General features: G+C 57.1%; 6 protein-coding genes across 6 annotated transcripts; 3 read left to right on the forward strand and 3 right to left on the reverse strand.

The window, feature by feature from the left end:
• Positions 1 to 283: 283 nt before the first annotated feature.
• Positions 284 to 1,027, forward strand: PUNSTDRAFT_66341 (uncharacterized protein; the record flags this gene model as incomplete). The annotated part of the gene is made up of 4 exons (XM_007383050.1): positions 284 to 415; positions 473 to 560; positions 624 to 789; positions 853 to 1,027. The coding sequence occupies 4 exons, from the start codon at positions 284 to 286 to the stop codon at positions 1,025 to 1,027; spliced, it is 561 nt and encodes a 186-aa protein (XP_007383112.1).
• Positions 1,028 to 1,380: 353 nt separating this feature from the next.
• On the reverse strand, positions 1,381 to 5,772 carry PUNSTDRAFT_44092 (uncharacterized protein; the record flags this gene model as incomplete). The annotated part of the gene is made up of 9 exons (XM_007383051.1): positions 1,381 to 2,870; positions 2,934 to 3,077; positions 3,134 to 3,368; positions 3,579 to 3,938; positions 3,996 to 4,693; positions 4,753 to 4,786; positions 4,875 to 4,951; positions 5,046 to 5,262; positions 5,386 to 5,772. 9 exons carry the CDS (start codon positions 5,770 to 5,772, stop codon positions 1,381 to 1,383), a joined length of 3,642 nt encoding a protein of 1,213 aa, XP_007383113.1.
• Positions 5,773 to 6,545: 773 nt separating this feature from the next.
• PUNSTDRAFT_86349 (CMGC/CLK protein kinase) lies at positions 6,546 to 8,905 on the forward strand. Its single transcript, XM_007383052.1, has 7 exons — positions 6,546 to 7,145; positions 7,200 to 7,278; positions 7,334 to 7,514; positions 7,566 to 7,732; positions 7,783 to 7,883; positions 7,938 to 8,079; positions 8,134 to 8,905. The coding sequence occupies exons 1-7, from the start codon at positions 6,624 to 6,626 to the stop codon at positions 8,547 to 8,549; spliced, it is 1,608 nt and encodes a 535-aa protein (XP_007383114.1). The 5' UTR covers positions 6,546 to 6,623; the 3' UTR covers positions 8,550 to 8,905.
• Positions 8,906 to 9,542: 637 nt separating this feature from the next.
• On the reverse strand, positions 9,543 to 10,789 carry PUNSTDRAFT_143266 (uncharacterized protein; the record flags this gene model as incomplete). The annotated part of the gene is made up of 5 exons (XM_007383053.1): positions 9,543 to 9,935; positions 10,009 to 10,182; positions 10,254 to 10,347; positions 10,405 to 10,558; positions 10,622 to 10,789. 5 exons carry the CDS (start codon positions 10,787 to 10,789, stop codon positions 9,650 to 9,652), a joined length of 876 nt encoding a protein of 291 aa, XP_007383115.1. The 3' UTR covers positions 9,543 to 9,649.
• A 613-nt stretch (positions 10,790 to 11,402) lies between these two features.
• PUNSTDRAFT_86354 (DUF1295-domain-containing protein) lies at positions 11,403 to 12,733 on the forward strand (the record flags this gene model as incomplete). The annotated part of the gene is made up of 7 exons (XM_007383054.1): positions 11,403 to 11,693; positions 11,743 to 11,827; positions 11,896 to 12,130; positions 12,190 to 12,325; positions 12,380 to 12,403; positions 12,461 to 12,513; positions 12,574 to 12,733. The coding sequence occupies 7 exons, from the start codon at positions 11,403 to 11,405 to the stop codon at positions 12,617 to 12,619; spliced, it is 870 nt and encodes a 289-aa protein (XP_007383116.1). The 3' UTR covers positions 12,620 to 12,733.
• An 89-nt stretch (positions 12,734 to 12,822) lies between these two features.
• Positions 12,823 to 14,562, reverse strand: PUNSTDRAFT_133622 (uncharacterized protein; the record flags this gene model as incomplete). Its single annotated transcript, XM_007383055.1, has 15 exons — positions 12,823 to 13,014; positions 13,082 to 13,109; positions 13,166 to 13,235; positions 13,287 to 13,294; positions 13,349 to 13,478; positions 13,540 to 13,562; positions 13,613 to 13,737; positions 13,794 to 13,804; positions 13,861 to 13,890; positions 13,951 to 14,063; positions 14,118 to 14,125; positions 14,184 to 14,212; positions 14,265 to 14,278; positions 14,330 to 14,471; positions 14,523 to 14,562. The coding sequence occupies 15 exons, from the start codon at positions 14,560 to 14,562 to the stop codon at positions 12,823 to 12,825; spliced, it is 963 nt and encodes a 320-aa protein (XP_007383117.1).
• Between the last annotated feature and the right edge of the window lie 769 nt (positions 14,563 to 15,331).

The raw sequence follows: 15,331 nt of genomic DNA on the forward strand, positions 1-15,331 counted from the left end.
TAGAAGAAGCCATACGTGAACGCACTCGAGTTCTTCCAGCTGGGAGCCAAGCATGACATCATGTTTGCACCTCTCCTCCACTCACTTCAGCGGACGCCAGCATGCCTCAAATAGTGCTTGTGTCGCTATTGCCTGCGCCCACGTTTTCACCAATCTCAAGATTTCCTTGAGACCCGTCTTCGAACAAACCGTCGACAAAGATCTCGCATAGCATCATCCTCTTCTCGTTTGTCAAGGCCCACAAGACATGCCGGTCGACCCCAACGCTCACCCGGACTCGCACATGGAGGAGGGGGAGGCGTCCACTATTCCCCACCCGCCTGAGGAGGACCATCCTGATCAGAAACGCGGGAAGAGCTCCTTTCCTTACACAGGATGGGACGGACCTATTCCAAGCCAGGCGGGCGGAGACAGGGTATGCATCTAAACAGTGTCACCCTCATTTACATACTTTTTCAACATGCATGTGTAGGAACCGGACTGGATGAACAAGCCCCCGTACAAGTGGGACAGCAAAGAGTTTGTACCCAAATTTCGGAGTGAATGCTGGTGCGGCGATGGTTCGCGCCGCTTCCCCTCTCTATCAAAACTTTCTTCTCATCGTGTTTCTATCGCTTATATAGTTGCTTTCGAGATCAACGGCGACCCTCTTGACGCTAAACACTGTCACTGTCGCCAGTGCCAGCGCCTGCACGGCGCGCCCTTCCAATGGGCCGTTATCTTCCCGAAAACGTCTGTCCGGCTCGTCAAGAACGACCACAACGCACTCCACTGTTTCTCCACCGAAAAGTGCGCCTTTTGTTTACGTTTATCGATATTGGAACTCTGAACTAAAGGGTCTGGATCGTCAAGGCGTACCGGCGAGCACTACGTCCCTTGCAAAGTATCATGCGATAATTGCCGCTCTCCCTTGTTCGACGAAGGGCGCAATACCGTGTTGGTGTACCCGTCATCCATCCAGTTTGAGGACAACAAAGTACCCAAGAACTTCATGCCTACCGCGCATATATTCTACAGCCAACGGTGAGTCGAAGCTCAGCCGCATGGGCGCCCCGAGGCTGATTTGCGTGGCTTCAGAGTGATGGAAATACCGGATGGCATCCCCAAGTGGACGGGGCACAAAGGCCAGTCAGAGCTCATGGAGGAGATGACTACCGAGGAGAATAAGCTACCGAAATACAAAGGGCACCGGAAGGAGGGCGAACAACACAACGACTAGAGGCACGATCTCCGGGGTCCAGCAACAGTAATTTCACATTTTGTGCCCTATGAACAGTAGAAGTGGAAGGACAAAGAAAGGATACAAAGGGCAGGGAGTAACACAAGAGAGACATGAGAAGCAGTGGTGTAGGATTAGCGCAATGTATTGTACCAGAGATGCTACAGATTATATTCGTCGTCGTCCTCGCCCTCCGCGTCTAACTCGCCCTCCGCGTCCAGCTCACCGTCCGCGTCCAATTCGCCCTCCGCATCTAGTTCGCCCTCGGCGTCCGCATCGGGATCGTCCTCAGGCTGTGCGATGCCGTTGGCTTGGGTAGGAACGTTGTTAATTTCGGTTGGATCCTGTGCTGGCGCGGGAATGGGATCTTCCTGCATCTGCGGCTGATCGTCGGTAGCTGTAGCTTTCACACCAATGCCACCGAGGTCCTCGGCGACGACCGTCGCATCGCTCGGTACGCTCTGTCGCCCCGCTAGGTCGTTTGGAGTCGGCAGGTCCTCGTACTTCATCTCCGACTCCGCACCCGCAGCTTGCGCATCGTCCTGGGGCGCCGCCTCCTGCGCCTGCGGACTGTTCCGCTTCGTCCCGTTCGGCTGCTGCTGTTGCCTCCCCTTTCGCGGCTCGGGGCGCTCATCGATCGACGACGCCAACGCGGCGCTCTCTTCCATGTCCTTCTTCCTCGACCGTCTCAGCGCCCGGGCCGCCGCGGGCGTCATGGGCGTCGCAGGCGAGATAGGCGGACTCATCGACTCCACGTCCGCGTGGTCGCCCCTCTCCACCTCGGGCGACGACTCGACGCGCCGCCGCTTCCTCAGCGACCGCAGCTCCACGATCGGCGGCTCGCGCTTCTTCCGCGGCGCGGGCGTCAGGGTGTTCGAGCGCGTGCGCAGTCGCCGGCCGTGGCCCTCTTCGAGGGCGAGGCTCGCCGCCAGCGCAAAGTCGCCGCTCGTGTCCGCGGCGGACGTCGTCTGCGGCGAAAGGGTGGACGCCGACGCTTGACGGCTCACGCGGCGGGCGCGGGGCTGCGGAGTGTGCGAGGCGCTGGGAATGATGACCACGTCTTTGTCGTCCGCAAAGAGGTCGGGCGGCGGCGACGAGCGCGACGCAGGGTCGCTGTCGGCGGCCTGCTCCTTCTCCTGCGATTCCCTTCCCGAGTCCGGGTCCGCCATGTGCACGTCGACGTCCACGGGCGCGGTGCCGCCCGTCACCGTGCTGCCTTCGCCCGCGGGGGTCACCGGATCCTGCGCAGTCGGCAGTCCGTCCGCGCCGTCGCTCTTCTTCGTCCTCGCGACCAGGAACGGGCTCCAGTTGAGCTTGTCCGGCTTGAGCGTATGGTAGCCCTTGTCGTGCCACCTGCGGAGGTACCCATCGACCTGCTCCTGGTCCCAATGGATCTGGTACCGCGCAGGCGCAACGAACGGGCCGTCGGCCTTCTCGGGCGCGCTGCTGTCCGTCTTGACACTGTCCGTCGTCTGCGTGCGCTGCAGCGCGCGGCGGGCGACGCCCGACTTGCGGCCCTGGTTCTTCTTGATTGACTGGCCAGGTACGGGCTTGAGCGCCGGCTGTGCGGCGTCCTCGATCGTGATCATGCCGAGTTGTTTCAGCGTCGTGCAAACGTCTTCGATGGTCATGGACGTGAACGAGCTGATGTCTGTTTCAGATTGGAAAGCGTGAGCGATGCCATTGACTGGATGAGAGAGGGTCCAGAGCGCACCTTCCAAGCGAGGATGTTCCGGTCGCGTGTGAAAGAATCGCATGATGGCGAGAGTCCAGTAGTTCCGGTAACCCAGCGCGCCCAAGCCGGAAAGAGGCTTCTCTGGCGAACCCGTCCGCTGCTCGTTTTTGGACAGCAGGTAACCTAGAAATTGATATCATTTATCAGCCTCGGCGGAGGAAGGCCCGCAACCGACGCACTGAAGTCGATCAGGAGGTTGCCCCAGCCCTTCCGTTGCCGGACCGGCAGGGTCATGATACAGCTCACGTTGTAGTCCTTCGGGCTACGCTTCTCCTTGCTGAAGTACCCGACGAAGCGCGCACCGACATCGTCCGTTTCCGTCATTACGTAGAACAGGAACGGTTCCACATCGTAGAACAGCGACTTGTGATCCAGGAACATCTTCGACAGCAGACATAGATTCTGGCAATATATCTGAAGGAACAAGCGTCGTATGAGGTTTCATTTCCGCGGTGCGATAACCAGGCACTCGCCTTGTTCCTCCGCCCGTCAATCTCGAACACGGATATAGCACCATCTCGATATATCTCGTCTCCGGGAGGATGCCGTGCTTTGCACTTCGTCTGGAAAACGCACGCAATCAGCGATATTGCAAACGCGTGCGCAAGCGGAGGGTGGCTTCACCTTATGTCTCAACGCCACGAATCCGCTCTTCATGTACTTCAAGCAGAACTCGCACAACCACAACCTCCCGTCGGGAAGGTTGTTGTACTCCTCCGGGAACGGCGCGTCGTACCAGGTCTCGACGTCGTACTCGCCGAACCGGATGCGTCGAATGCGCAGCCCGGCTGTGGGGTCGTGTTCGAACGCGGATTTGCTGCGCCCCGGGCCAGGTGTTGAAGGCGCAGGAGAGGGTGAGGTGACCGAGGTATTGAGGCTGAGGTTCAGATTTCGATGGGAGGTGGCGGAGCGGAGGCGAATGAAAGACGGGCCGTCGAGCGGCGAATCTGGGGGATTAGGAGGAGGAGGACGGGAGATTTTAGCCTAGAATGCGGACGACTCAGGGATATATGCGCGATAATAGCAGCCAGCCAGACCCACCTCGGCGCGGACACGGCTCCGTTCGAAGCGCTGTTTGTCGGGGTTGGTGATGGAGGTCTTGCTCGTGTCGCGATCTTGTTCGGAGAGGACGTCGTCGAAGAGGCCCTTGGGCGGCCCCTCGTCGCTCTCCTCCTTCGCCCGCGAGCGCGTGGTAAGCTTCAGGCGGACCTTCCTCGGTCCGAGCGGAGGTGCCGGGGAGGTCGGACTAGGCGCCCTGTGGTGTGACCGCTTTGGCGGAGCGCGAGGAGTTGTCGTCTGGACATCGTCCTGTAACGTGTCCTCGCCGCCCATTCCGGCCCGGCTCTTTCTCGCTCGTTTCGGCCGCTCGCGCATCTTCGCGGGCGATACGGCGTCGTCGATGGCAGGCTCGCCACCGACGTCCGATTCCTCGGACGCGCCGGCGATGGACTTGGTTTTTCGCGACTTCGATCTGTAGGTTTTAGGCAAGGCAGGTGGTGGTGCTGGTGGCGGGGGAAGGGGGAGGGAATGGGACGTGGAGGCGACGGAGGATGCGCGACCGTATACGCTATTGTCGAAGAGCACGGCGGAGCTCAGTTCGGGGTTGTACATCTCGACATCAGGCGCGACGGCAGGGGGATCGGCTGAGTTGAGGAGCACGGACGGCGCACATATCGGGCAGTACCATGTCCCTTCTGGAGCTTCTTCGAAAGGCGGGTCCAGGCAGTCCATGTGCCATCCTGCGATGGAAGCTGAGTTATGACGCTGCTTAGCTCGAAGTTTAATGGACAGTACGGACCTCGATCACAGTGGTCACACAGAAGGATACGAGACTGCGAATAAATGAGATTGAAGAAGTGCATTGGGAAGGATCGCAGAAAAACGCACGTCGTCCCCCTTATTGTGGCATATCTCACATACAGCGCAGTCCTGGCAGCACCACGGGTATGAAAACAGTTGCTCTGCGATGTGGCCGAGTTGCAGACAGGTTGGATGTGCTGCGCAAGTGTCAGCGGAGCGATTGGAGCCAGTATATGCGCCTCCTACCGCTACGGCCACAGTCGTCGCAAGAAACCATCCTCTCTGGGTCACCATTCTTGTTCTTGTTGTCATCGCCTTCGCAATATCCGCACTCGGGTTCGCGACGTGGTTTTCGCTTCTTCTTGGGCTTTGGGGCAGGCGTCACTGGTTGAGGGATGAAGTAGGGGTTCGGGGACGGTGGTCGTGCAAACGGGTCGCCTTGGGGGCCTTCCGAGTACTGCCTCGCCGCAGAGGACACTTCGGATAGCAGCTCGAGGGGGTTGGTGACCTAGCAGACCATAGGAACGTCGTTTAGTCGCCTATAGAGCCACCAGAGGATAACCGAAGCGAGACGCGACGCGACGCGTGCAATCACCGGGGGAAACGCCATGTCGATCGTGTACGAACGCACCTTCGACTCCGGCAGAGCCTGAAGAATCGCGCTGTTGACCAACGCGGGATCGATAGCGGGTGCGGCGAGGGCAGGGTCGATGGGGATCGCGGTGGGCTCGCCGCCGTTGGCGAAGGGCACCACCGCGTGGTCGAACGTGGTTTCCCGGCCGTACGGGGCGTCTACGGGAAACGTAATGCCGGGCATATCGAAGAGCTGGCGACGACGGGCGACGAGGGCCGTGGCCGTCGAGGAGAACGCGGACGGGCAAGTCGCCTTCGTCGTCGCGGACGTCGAGTAGGGGTTTCGGGGTCCCCGACTGCGGGTGGGGTCCTGGAGAGCGGCACCGCTCGCGAAGCTGAGCGCTGACTGGCGCCAATTGGAGCTGGAGTCGACCTGGTCCTCCATTTCCAAGCGATTCTAGCCCGGAACGTGCGCATGCAGGGCGATATCGCGTGATGCAAGCAGTAAGACAACCGCCAGGCCGTTGTGAACGGGGGCGGTAAGCTGAGCTGAGGATGCAGGCAACAGCCAACTGTCTTACGGTGCTTTGCTTTGACGAGTGCCATCATCATACGCGCCTAGAAAAGTCGATTCGGCGCATGCGCGCCGGGATACCAAGCACAGGGAACCGGTTTTACTTCCGATGGCACAATCATCACACACGCAGGGGGGTCGCTCATTATTCGACGGCATCACCGCGTTTCGGCAACCTAGCCTCGAGGGCTAAACGCCACCGTCAGGGTCTGCCCAGGTAGATAGAACGGTCTGCGAATTTCAGCTGGTGAAACGCGACCGTCACGGGTCCCCAAGCCCTTGGTCATCCACAGCCGACGTATTAGCCACCATTTGACGCGTGCCCGCTCCCATATACTCGGGGAAAACGGGCGACGGTCGTAGGATACTACGAATGATCAATTGCAGCTTGATGGCTACGATCGCATGGGCATTTCACCCAAAAGGCCCAGCCGTGCGCCCCACAGGCGGAGTTGGTGGAGAATACAGTGACAGGGCTAAGTTAGCGGCCCGCAGGGATCAAGAACGGGTGGAAAGTTTGAGCCGGCCGCGGGACGGAGGCTGAGGAGAGCCTGCGATTCCAGGGTGTTCTCACGGGCGCCAACCAAGGGGGGGGGGGGTGGTCATCCCGTCGGGTCGTTCGCAGCGCCCTCCTCCTCACTCGTCGCCCATCTGCTGCTCCCCAACAGCCCACCCAACCACTCCTAGCGTCGCCCACCACGTCGTACACAACAGTCCAGACGATGCACACGGCCGTCCAGCCGTTGCCGGCCCAGATGCTGCCCCAGTACCCTCGCCCGCCGCTGCACGTCAACGCCGGCAGGAATCCGCCGCCGGCGGTGCTGACGCCAGCGCAGGGCAACACCGTCAGGAAGCGCAAGCGTCCGACGCACTACAGCGTCAGCTACAGCGAGGTCAAGGAGGTCGACAACGAGGGCAAGCTCCGGGACGTCATTGTTATCGAGGACACGCCGCCCCCGCCGACCGCATCCCCCGCCACCACCCGGGCCAGTCTCAAGTTCTCGACGTCGTACCAGCCCACGCAGCTCTCTGGACCCATACGCACTCGGGCACGCGCCGCTGCGGAGGCTCAGGCACTTTCAGCGAGCACATCGACAAGTACCGTCATCGCACCGCCCGCGAAGAAGCGCAAGCGCGACTACCCGACGCCCTCCAGCGCCAGCAAGGCTGGTCCCAGTAGTCAACAACATGCCGTATCCACCACGAAGTCGTGGGCCAGCGGCAGTGGACAAACCGTCGATGATGTGAGTCGGTCCATCCCATTGTTCTCGTCGCACACTGAGATTCTTGCTACTCAGCCATCAAAGACGGAGGTACCTTGCGACGATAAGGAAGGTCACTACATCATCGTCCCCGACGATATGATATACCGGAGGTGTAAGTATCAACATGGCGACTTGCGACCACCGACCCTGATCCCATCGATATGCAGATCGTACCGTTCGCCTCCTTGGTCAGGGCACGTTCGGGAAAGTCGTCGAAGCCGTTGACACGCACACAAACAAGCGGGTGGCTATCAAGATTATTCGGGCCATCCAGAAGTACCGGGATGCCAGCAAAATAGAAGTTCGGGTACTCACCAAACTCAAAGAGCGCGATCCGCTGAATCGACAGTACGTGTGCTACATTTGCTGTTCGACCACATGCTGACGCGGCTTGACCAGCAAATGCATTCATCTCCTCCAGTGGTTCGACCATAGAAACCACATATGTCTCGTTTCGGAGCTATACGGAATGTGCATATACGACTTCTTGAAGGAGAACGACTTCGCTCCGTTTCCTCGTCAACATATCCAGTCGTTCGCCCGCCAACTCTTGGGAAGTGTCGCATGTAAGCCGGCTTTTCTTCGGTATATGCGCCGACCCTGACGCGTCACGCAGTCCTTCATGAGCTCAAGCTCATTCACACCGACCTCAAACCCGAGAATATCCTTCTCGTGTACAATGATTACAAGACCGTCCAGGTGCCGGTAGCCGGGAAGGTGCGCAGTGATGGGCTTACGTGTAGCGGCTTCCTTACTTACTAACCGAAATAGCGTAACCAACCGCCACGGACGAAGCGCATATTGGAGTCGACGGACATCCGCCTCATAGACTTCGGCTCGGCAACGTTCGACAATGAATATCACTCAACCGTCGTGTCGACACGGCATTACCGGGCCCCCGAAATCATTCTCGGTAAGTCACGACGCTCGACTCGATGTGTCACATCGCTGATGAAATATCTGTTAGGTCTTGGCTGGACATTCCCCTGCGACGCCTTCTCCCTCGGATGCATCTTGGTCGAATTCTACACCGGTGTCGCACTCTACCAGACGCACGACAACCTTGAGCACCTCGCCATGATGGAGATGGTGATGGGCAAGATGCCCGAGCGATACGCCCGCGCCGGTGCGCGTTCCAAGCCAGAGTTTTTCAAGGAAGGTGGCAAGCTCGCGTGGCCTCCTGCGAAGGCGTCGCGGCAGAGTAAGCGCGAGGTTCGCGCGTGCAAGCCCCTGCAAGAGATCATCCCGCCGACGGACGTCATCAACCGCCACTTCTTAGATCTCGTCCGCAAGCTGCTGGCGTTCGACCCTGCCCAGCGGATCACCGTTCGGGACGCCCTTAACCACCCCTACTTTTCGTTGACCATCCCCAACGAACTATAACAAACCCAGTGAACGGCGGACCTGGTCCGCCGCCAAAGTATATCGATAATGAACGAACGATTTTCGCGCGGCCTACACCACTTACTCGTCCGTTGATCCGGATCATCGCACCTTCCCTCCCCTTCAACGCCTCTTGCACATTGTACCGCTCGCAACTCAACGGATGTCTCGTTCGACGGCTGTCTCCATATATATCCCCGGGGCCTTCCAATACGCGTGTAATCAATACTGCAATCCCGTAATGCTTCACTCACCGACCAAATCATCCAGCCTTTTCACGTTTCGCATCCTCTCGTATCATTACCACATTCTTCGCCTGCGATTATCTTCGTCATCCTCAACCCTCCCCTCATCCGCACAGGCCTTATCGCCGTACGTGACTCTTCTATGTCCAATATGTCCACTCCTTCGCGAACGATCACATATGTATATGCTCGAACAACCGGTCCAAAGCTCTCCTTCCTTCTTGCGGCACCCCAACATTCGCCTACTCTTTATCCTCTTGATTAGGGACCCGGGCTATCTGTCTCTGTAACAGTATAACGTAGCACATGGTGCAACATAGATCAAGACCACGACCAAGACCAAGAAGCCGGAACTACGTCGCGAAGGCGTACTCATCATGTACAGGACAACCGCCTGACGGATATTGGCGCCAAATTGGCATCGTACCCCCCTGCTCGGTCGGCACGAGGCTCTCCTCAATACAGACCCAGCCGTCGGGTATGTAGCTATCGCGGAACTGCTCTGTGGCTGTCACTAGCAATGGGGCAACGCTCCCGCATTGGCGTGGGGCTCGTGATGGCGCAAAAGTAATCGCGGCGATCGCCGCGAACAACGGTCCAGGTGCGAAGGGGCCCCGGGTCTCCCATGACATGCATGACAAGCCGACTGCCTTCACACAGCGTAAGTTTAGATACGTCCGCCAAGTCTGATCTCACAATCCCCCCACACCCCGCTGCGGCCATGTTATGAATACTGCCACGTCCCCCCGGATCCACGAACGGCGCCTTGCCGTCCCAACGACCCAAAAGCAGGAACGGCCCCTCTCCTCTGCCCAAAATGATGCACCTCCGCGCTTCCGGGGAGGCCTCGGCGATTCAATGCTTGACTTGGAGGTGCTTCGTGACGAACGCGGCGGCCTGGTCGAGCGCGCCGTCGAACGCCTTGCGTGTCTCGGGGTCGCGCAGGTCCGGCCGGATCGCGAAGCCGTGCACGGTGCCCGGGTACACGACGAGCTGCGCCTCAAAGCCCTTGCTGAGCGCCACCGGTGGTCGCGGTCCCTGCGGCGCCATGCTCGAAACCATCGCGTTGAAATTGTCTCGGGTGTATCCGCCGGCGTTGTTCATCTGCTGGTCGATGACAAGGAACTGGTTCACACTCTCCCTGAGTGCAAAAGCTGTCGTCAGCGCCGGGGGGGAGGGGCACTATCTATCTGTCAAGGCAAGAAAGTACGTACCGGGCGGTCTTGTCGAATACGTGATCGTGCTCGGCCCAGACGAATGAAACTGCCTCCGTAATCTGCGTGATGTCGTCGAACGAGACGTGCGAGGGGTGGCATACGACCGCCGCTTTGAACTGCACAGTTTGGCTGCTGATAAAGTGGACGGCGTGCTTCGCGCCACAGCCATATCTGTATCGACACGAACACGTAATATTTGGTGTCGGTCTGGGTGAGTGCAGTGCAGCGTATCCGATACGTACCCGACCGCGGCAAGTTGGCTGTGCTCGCGTTTGAGGGCTGTCAGGAACTCCAGTATCTGGGCGGTATGTGCCTTCGGATGATGCTCAAGGCTTTCTACGGCAATAATATCAGCTGCGCTGGATGTTGACGCGGCAGGGATGCTGGACCGACCTGACAACTTCTTGATAATGTTACGTTGGTCCTTGATTGCGATGACGCTGTGGTCCTCCGGGGAGACGCCGTCGCCTGCGAAGATGTCAGGGCAATATACGGTCAAGCCGGTCTTCTCGGCGAGCAGATCGGATATGAGCTTCGCGTTCGGAATCTGCGGGAAAACGGGCTGTCAGTACCTGGACGCGCTACAAATGAGCGGGCTGCTCGGGCGCACCTTGAAGCCGAACTCGTCGTAGAAAACGACGACTGCAGAAGAATTATCCTTCTGAACAGGTGGCTGAGCAACGTAGGTGTCCAGGGGGCCAACTTTCGTCTGGCTGCCTCTGGGTGTACCTTCAAGGCTACCTGCAGCAGGGTATGAGGGAATGATTTCGGACGCCATAGGATAATTCGATAGACGCTAGGGACCACTGAAGAAAGACCATGGGGTTATATAGCCATGAAGATAAGCAAAGTTACTCTGCATTCCAGGAATTGCACGTCTGGATCGCGCAGTATCCTTGACATGAGAAATCTTAAGGAATTTTGCCATCAGGAAGCGGAGGCAACCACCCGAGAGGTATCATGAAACAAGATCATCCTGGGATTGGAACGTAGAACAGACGCGGTGGCACTGCGGAACAAACTGAAATGTAGACCAAACCAGGTAGAGCGTTTTATGAGATCCGGAAAGCCAATGATGCCATATGGGCGCGTCCCTTATCTTCGACCAGGGCACCCAATCCAGCGAGTCGTTGTATGTTTCTGACAGGCTTCGGGAGTACAGCATCAGTCGAGTTACATGTACCGAATTGTCCATGAAAGACGAGCAGGTCGCCGGTCAACAGAATGAAAAGGATACACAGTGCACGTGACGGGATATTGCGTTCACGATCCCTTCCCCGCACGATCATCATGACGCGCATCGACGCTGCACAGTTGGCGCGGGTGACCGTCCCAGTGGCACTTGAATCGGTCGCAACGAATTCGCAGGTTGTCTACCGCCCACAACAATCATGGCCGTCCTCTCCCGCCTCCTCCCCGTTGTCGCGAGTGCCTACGGTCTGCAGTCTGTACTCGCTGCCATCTTTGTACCGCAGGCCAATGAAAAGTTCTACGATCTGGGCGGCGCGCTAGGGTTCATGTCGACCACGTTTATCTCGCTCTATTACCCCGCACTGAAATCCAAGTTCTACGAGGGAAAGATAATCTCGTTGCCGCCGTTGAGCAGCTTCGCGCCCAGACAGCTTCTCATCACCGCTTGCTTGGGCGTCTGGAGCGCCCGACTGGGCAGTTTCCTGTTCAATGTGAATCGCCAGTAGTATGCGGAGAATCATGTAGTTGAACTGAACTTAGCGCGCCATGAAAGCCGGCGGAGACTCGAGATTCGACGAGGTCAAACACCAGCCGGGCACGTTCACCGTCTTCTGGATGGCTCAAGGTGTGTATACGGACGTTGTTGTCACGCGCGCGAGGACCGGCTGCTTGTTTCTGATCTTTATATTGTAGCTACCTGGGTTCTCCTGGTCGGGTTACCTGTTTACCTAGTGAACGTCCTACCTGGCCACCTGCATCCGGCGCTGTCCATCAGGGACTACGCCGCCGCCGCACTTTTCGCTTCGTCGTTCCTCTTTGAGGTGACGGCCGACCACCAGAAGTCGGTATGGCGCAAGGCCAGGGATCGCAAGCAGCATGACGAGAAGTTTCTCACGTCCGGTTTGTGGGGCATCTCCCGCCATCCTAAGTGCATGAAGTGCCTTGTTAGCCTCCCCTATATGCGCTAATGCGATTACATGTATGCAGCTACGTCGGAGAGGTTGGGATTTGGACCGGTATCTGGGCGCTCTCGACCGCGAGTTTGCAGACGGCGTACTTCCCTCGTGGAACGGTCGCTCTCGCTGCAGCCAGTCCTCTCTTCACCTACTTCCTCCTTCGCAAGGTGCGTGTGTCCTTAAGCTACTATGTACTCGTCTTACTGGTGGGTTTACTGTAGGTTTCCGGCGTCCCGCCCCTGGAGGTGAGTAAACAATCATGATCGTTCTCGGTTCCGCTGAACATATGCGCCTTCTTCCAGCGTGCTGGGAACAAGAAATTCGCGGGTGATCCAAAATGGGCCGAATATAAAACGTATGCAGCACTTGTTCCGATATCTCCGTCTGCTCCACTCACGGTATGGCAACCCTTCAGTAATGTTCCAATCTTCTGGCCATTCACGGGAGGCGACCGATCGTGAATGGTCATCGTAGTCATTCTTCTTGTGTCTTTAGGGGGTCAAGCTATACGCTATCATCTGCAGGGTGGCAAGGCTGGGCATGATAGACGCTCCTGGCAGATGGCAAGGTTTCGCTGATGTTCTGTACATTCATATGTCCGTGGCATGTTCTGTGCGCTGTAATGGCTAGGAAATGGAGTGCCATCGGAACTATAATGCGCGTCTCAACCCGGAGTAGGAATTAGTTCACCCTGAGCCTGTAGCCTAGGATATGTCTGTCCGGCGATCGACCCAGGTTGATGCTGCCCGATTCCAAGGATGTCGAGCGGTACATCTTCCGGAAACTGGATGGTCTTCGCTGACGATGGACCGTAACCCCCGATAGAAGCTCGCAGATTCAGGAGCAGGCGACAAGCCTGAAGTGTCACGCATCAGCAGCAAACCAGTACGAGGAGGACGCGGAGAGCCGGCATAAACACATACAGAGATGGCGTGTGCTGTTATGACGAAGCTACAGGCAGGGGTTTCAGGGTTTGTCGCTGGATGTGTACAAAGCTTTTTGCGTACGGATTGTATAGTGCAATCAGCTTGCGGTTCGTGAATGCGAGTGCGTCAAAGATGCTCAGAGCTTGTACGCCTGCCAACGAGTGAGCATATATCCCAGGACCTCGATGAAACGGGTCTTAACATGTCGTCCTTCGTAAATATAATCAGTCACGCAATTATCTTATTGACTGGTCCTGTACACACATGAAGAACCAAACGGTGCCATCGCGCGTCATGATATACAAAATAGGCATCAGTTTCCGCTGGTCACGGAGACATAGGTTCGAAGCCTTGCTTTTCAATGACTGGCGGACCATCATGGCAAGGTATAGCACTGAAAATGATGATGGTAAGCAAGTCCATCGACCGGGTTCGATTTCGGTGGAATGTCTTACCGTTGACGAGCGTATTCCATATGCTAGTGGTGCATCAGACACGGGATCAACGTGACATACGTGATTATCCTACCCAACTGCTAGGGAGATCGTGACAAATCTGGGTGGCGACGTGTTGCAGCCGTTGAAGGGCGGAGGCAGCGTGGATGCAGATGGTCGCAGAGACACGGCATTCGCTGACCAACCGACTAGTATACCCTACACAATAGTTTTGAACCTATCTGGACGTGGCGTATTCAGCCTTGCATGCTCACGATCAGAGATCCTGCGTCAGGGCATGCGGTTAGTGAATATCTGCTACTGACGGAGGACTGCACGAACCGGCGTATAGTATCCTGACGAGTAGCCTTGCTTTAAGAGCGTATGATCAGATGGAATATGACACTCTGGCGAAGAAGATAGGGAACTTACCTCTCGGGCTATCATGGTAAAGCGCACATAGCCTCATGGCCTGCATCATTTCCCCCGTCCCCAACGGAAACACGGAAGTATGGAAGCCCTCGAACCAGAACCAGAACCGGCAGCTAACGAGAGATGGATCAACTTCTTCCAGCTCAAGCTGAAATGCCGTGACGCACAATTCATCCTGGCGTTGTTTCAGCTATGAATTCGATAATGTCGTGATGGTCGATTCGATGACTTACAGTGAGTTCAACGTCCGGAACTGATATGTCTAAGCTAACAATCAGCGTGGTCGTTTGCCGAGTGCCATTGGTATGCCGTACATTTGAAGCAGAATCTGGACCTTCATGTTAATGAATTATGCACTTGCATCGCGAGGCAGACGTACATTATTACGAATGTTGAGTAATACCTCATGACAATATACAGTGCTTTATGCAGCGTGAAATTTCGCCTGTAGAATAACCCAAAACTGTCAGGATCGCCTAGCTTTTCAACGAGCTGTCGCCTGACCGCCATATAAGCGTAAACTGACTGGAAAGGTTAGCGGTCGATCTCACTGTCGCAGACAATCAACGCACCTCCTGGGGCAATGTTAACATAACATCGTACAAGAGCCATGTGATGCCCGCTACGTATGCACTTGCTACCACTCTCGAGTCCCGAGCTTCCTGAAGCAACAACTTCGTCGTTGTTGGGTCCATTATAACATTGATGGTGGCATTGGGTAGCGTTGCTCCGAGGATGTCTGGTAGAGTTGATAGCATCCGCCTATCCGAGCAAGCTCAAGATCCATAGAGCCCGGACGAGGCTCCACTATGCCGGTCTGGAACCAAAGTGTAGGCGGTCAGGATGCCCAGGGGATGCGAGGCACACAGCGTGGGGTGTTCTGAATGTGGGCTATGGAAAGCGGGAGAGAAAGGTCAGGGGAGGGGGGAATGCCCGAGAGGAGGCGGCTAGAGTTGCCAGTGAGTAACGTGGCGTCGACGAGTTGTGGAGCGATCCACGGAGGTCCACACGGACTGTTGCACGACAGCTTGCAAATATGCCAGGCGCTCTTTGGTGGAGAAGAAGTAGCACCGCTTCAGTTCATCAGACAACGGACACCGCACTAAAGCAGACGCAAGCGAGTCTAACGAGATCGGTCCCGCACATCCCGGTCCGGGGAAAACCGTAGAACCAGGAGCGCTGGATTCATTCTGTCAACGGCGTTCTGCCATGACTTCCGACCTCTTGCTTGACCGCATAGGTCTGAGTACTCGGATATCTCTCAGTACCGACAGACCCCGTTGAAGGTTGGCCTGAGCGGGTTGCATATCGCTGACCCTTTGACGTTGTTCGTCACTGACGAAACGGTCCCGGCTTCTGGATGGTTTTAACGGCGTGCGAT

This window comes from Punctularia strigosozonata, assembly GCF_000264995.1.
Source record: "Punctularia strigosozonata HHB-11173 SS5 unplaced genomic scaffold PUNSTscaffold_5, whole genome shotgun sequence".
Lineage (NCBI taxonomy): Eukaryota > Fungi > Basidiomycota > Agaricomycetes > Corticiales > Punctulariaceae > Punctularia > Punctularia strigosozonata.

Excerpts from the sequence above, each read along its gene's own strand:
- PUNSTDRAFT_86349 (XM_007383052.1), top strand. The coding sequence starts at position 6,624 with ATGCACACGGCCGTCCAGCCGTTGCCGGCCCAGATGCTGCCCCAGTAC. Across the intron at positions 7,733-7,782 it reads ACTCTTGGGAAGTGTCGCAT|TCCTTCATGAGCTCAAGCTC; the intron begins GTAAGCCGGCTT and ends CGCGTCACGCAG. Across the intron at positions 7,884-7,937 it reads AGGTGCCGGTAGCCGGGAAG|CGTAACCAACCGCCACGGAC; the intron begins GTGCGCAGTGAT and ends TAACCGAAATAG.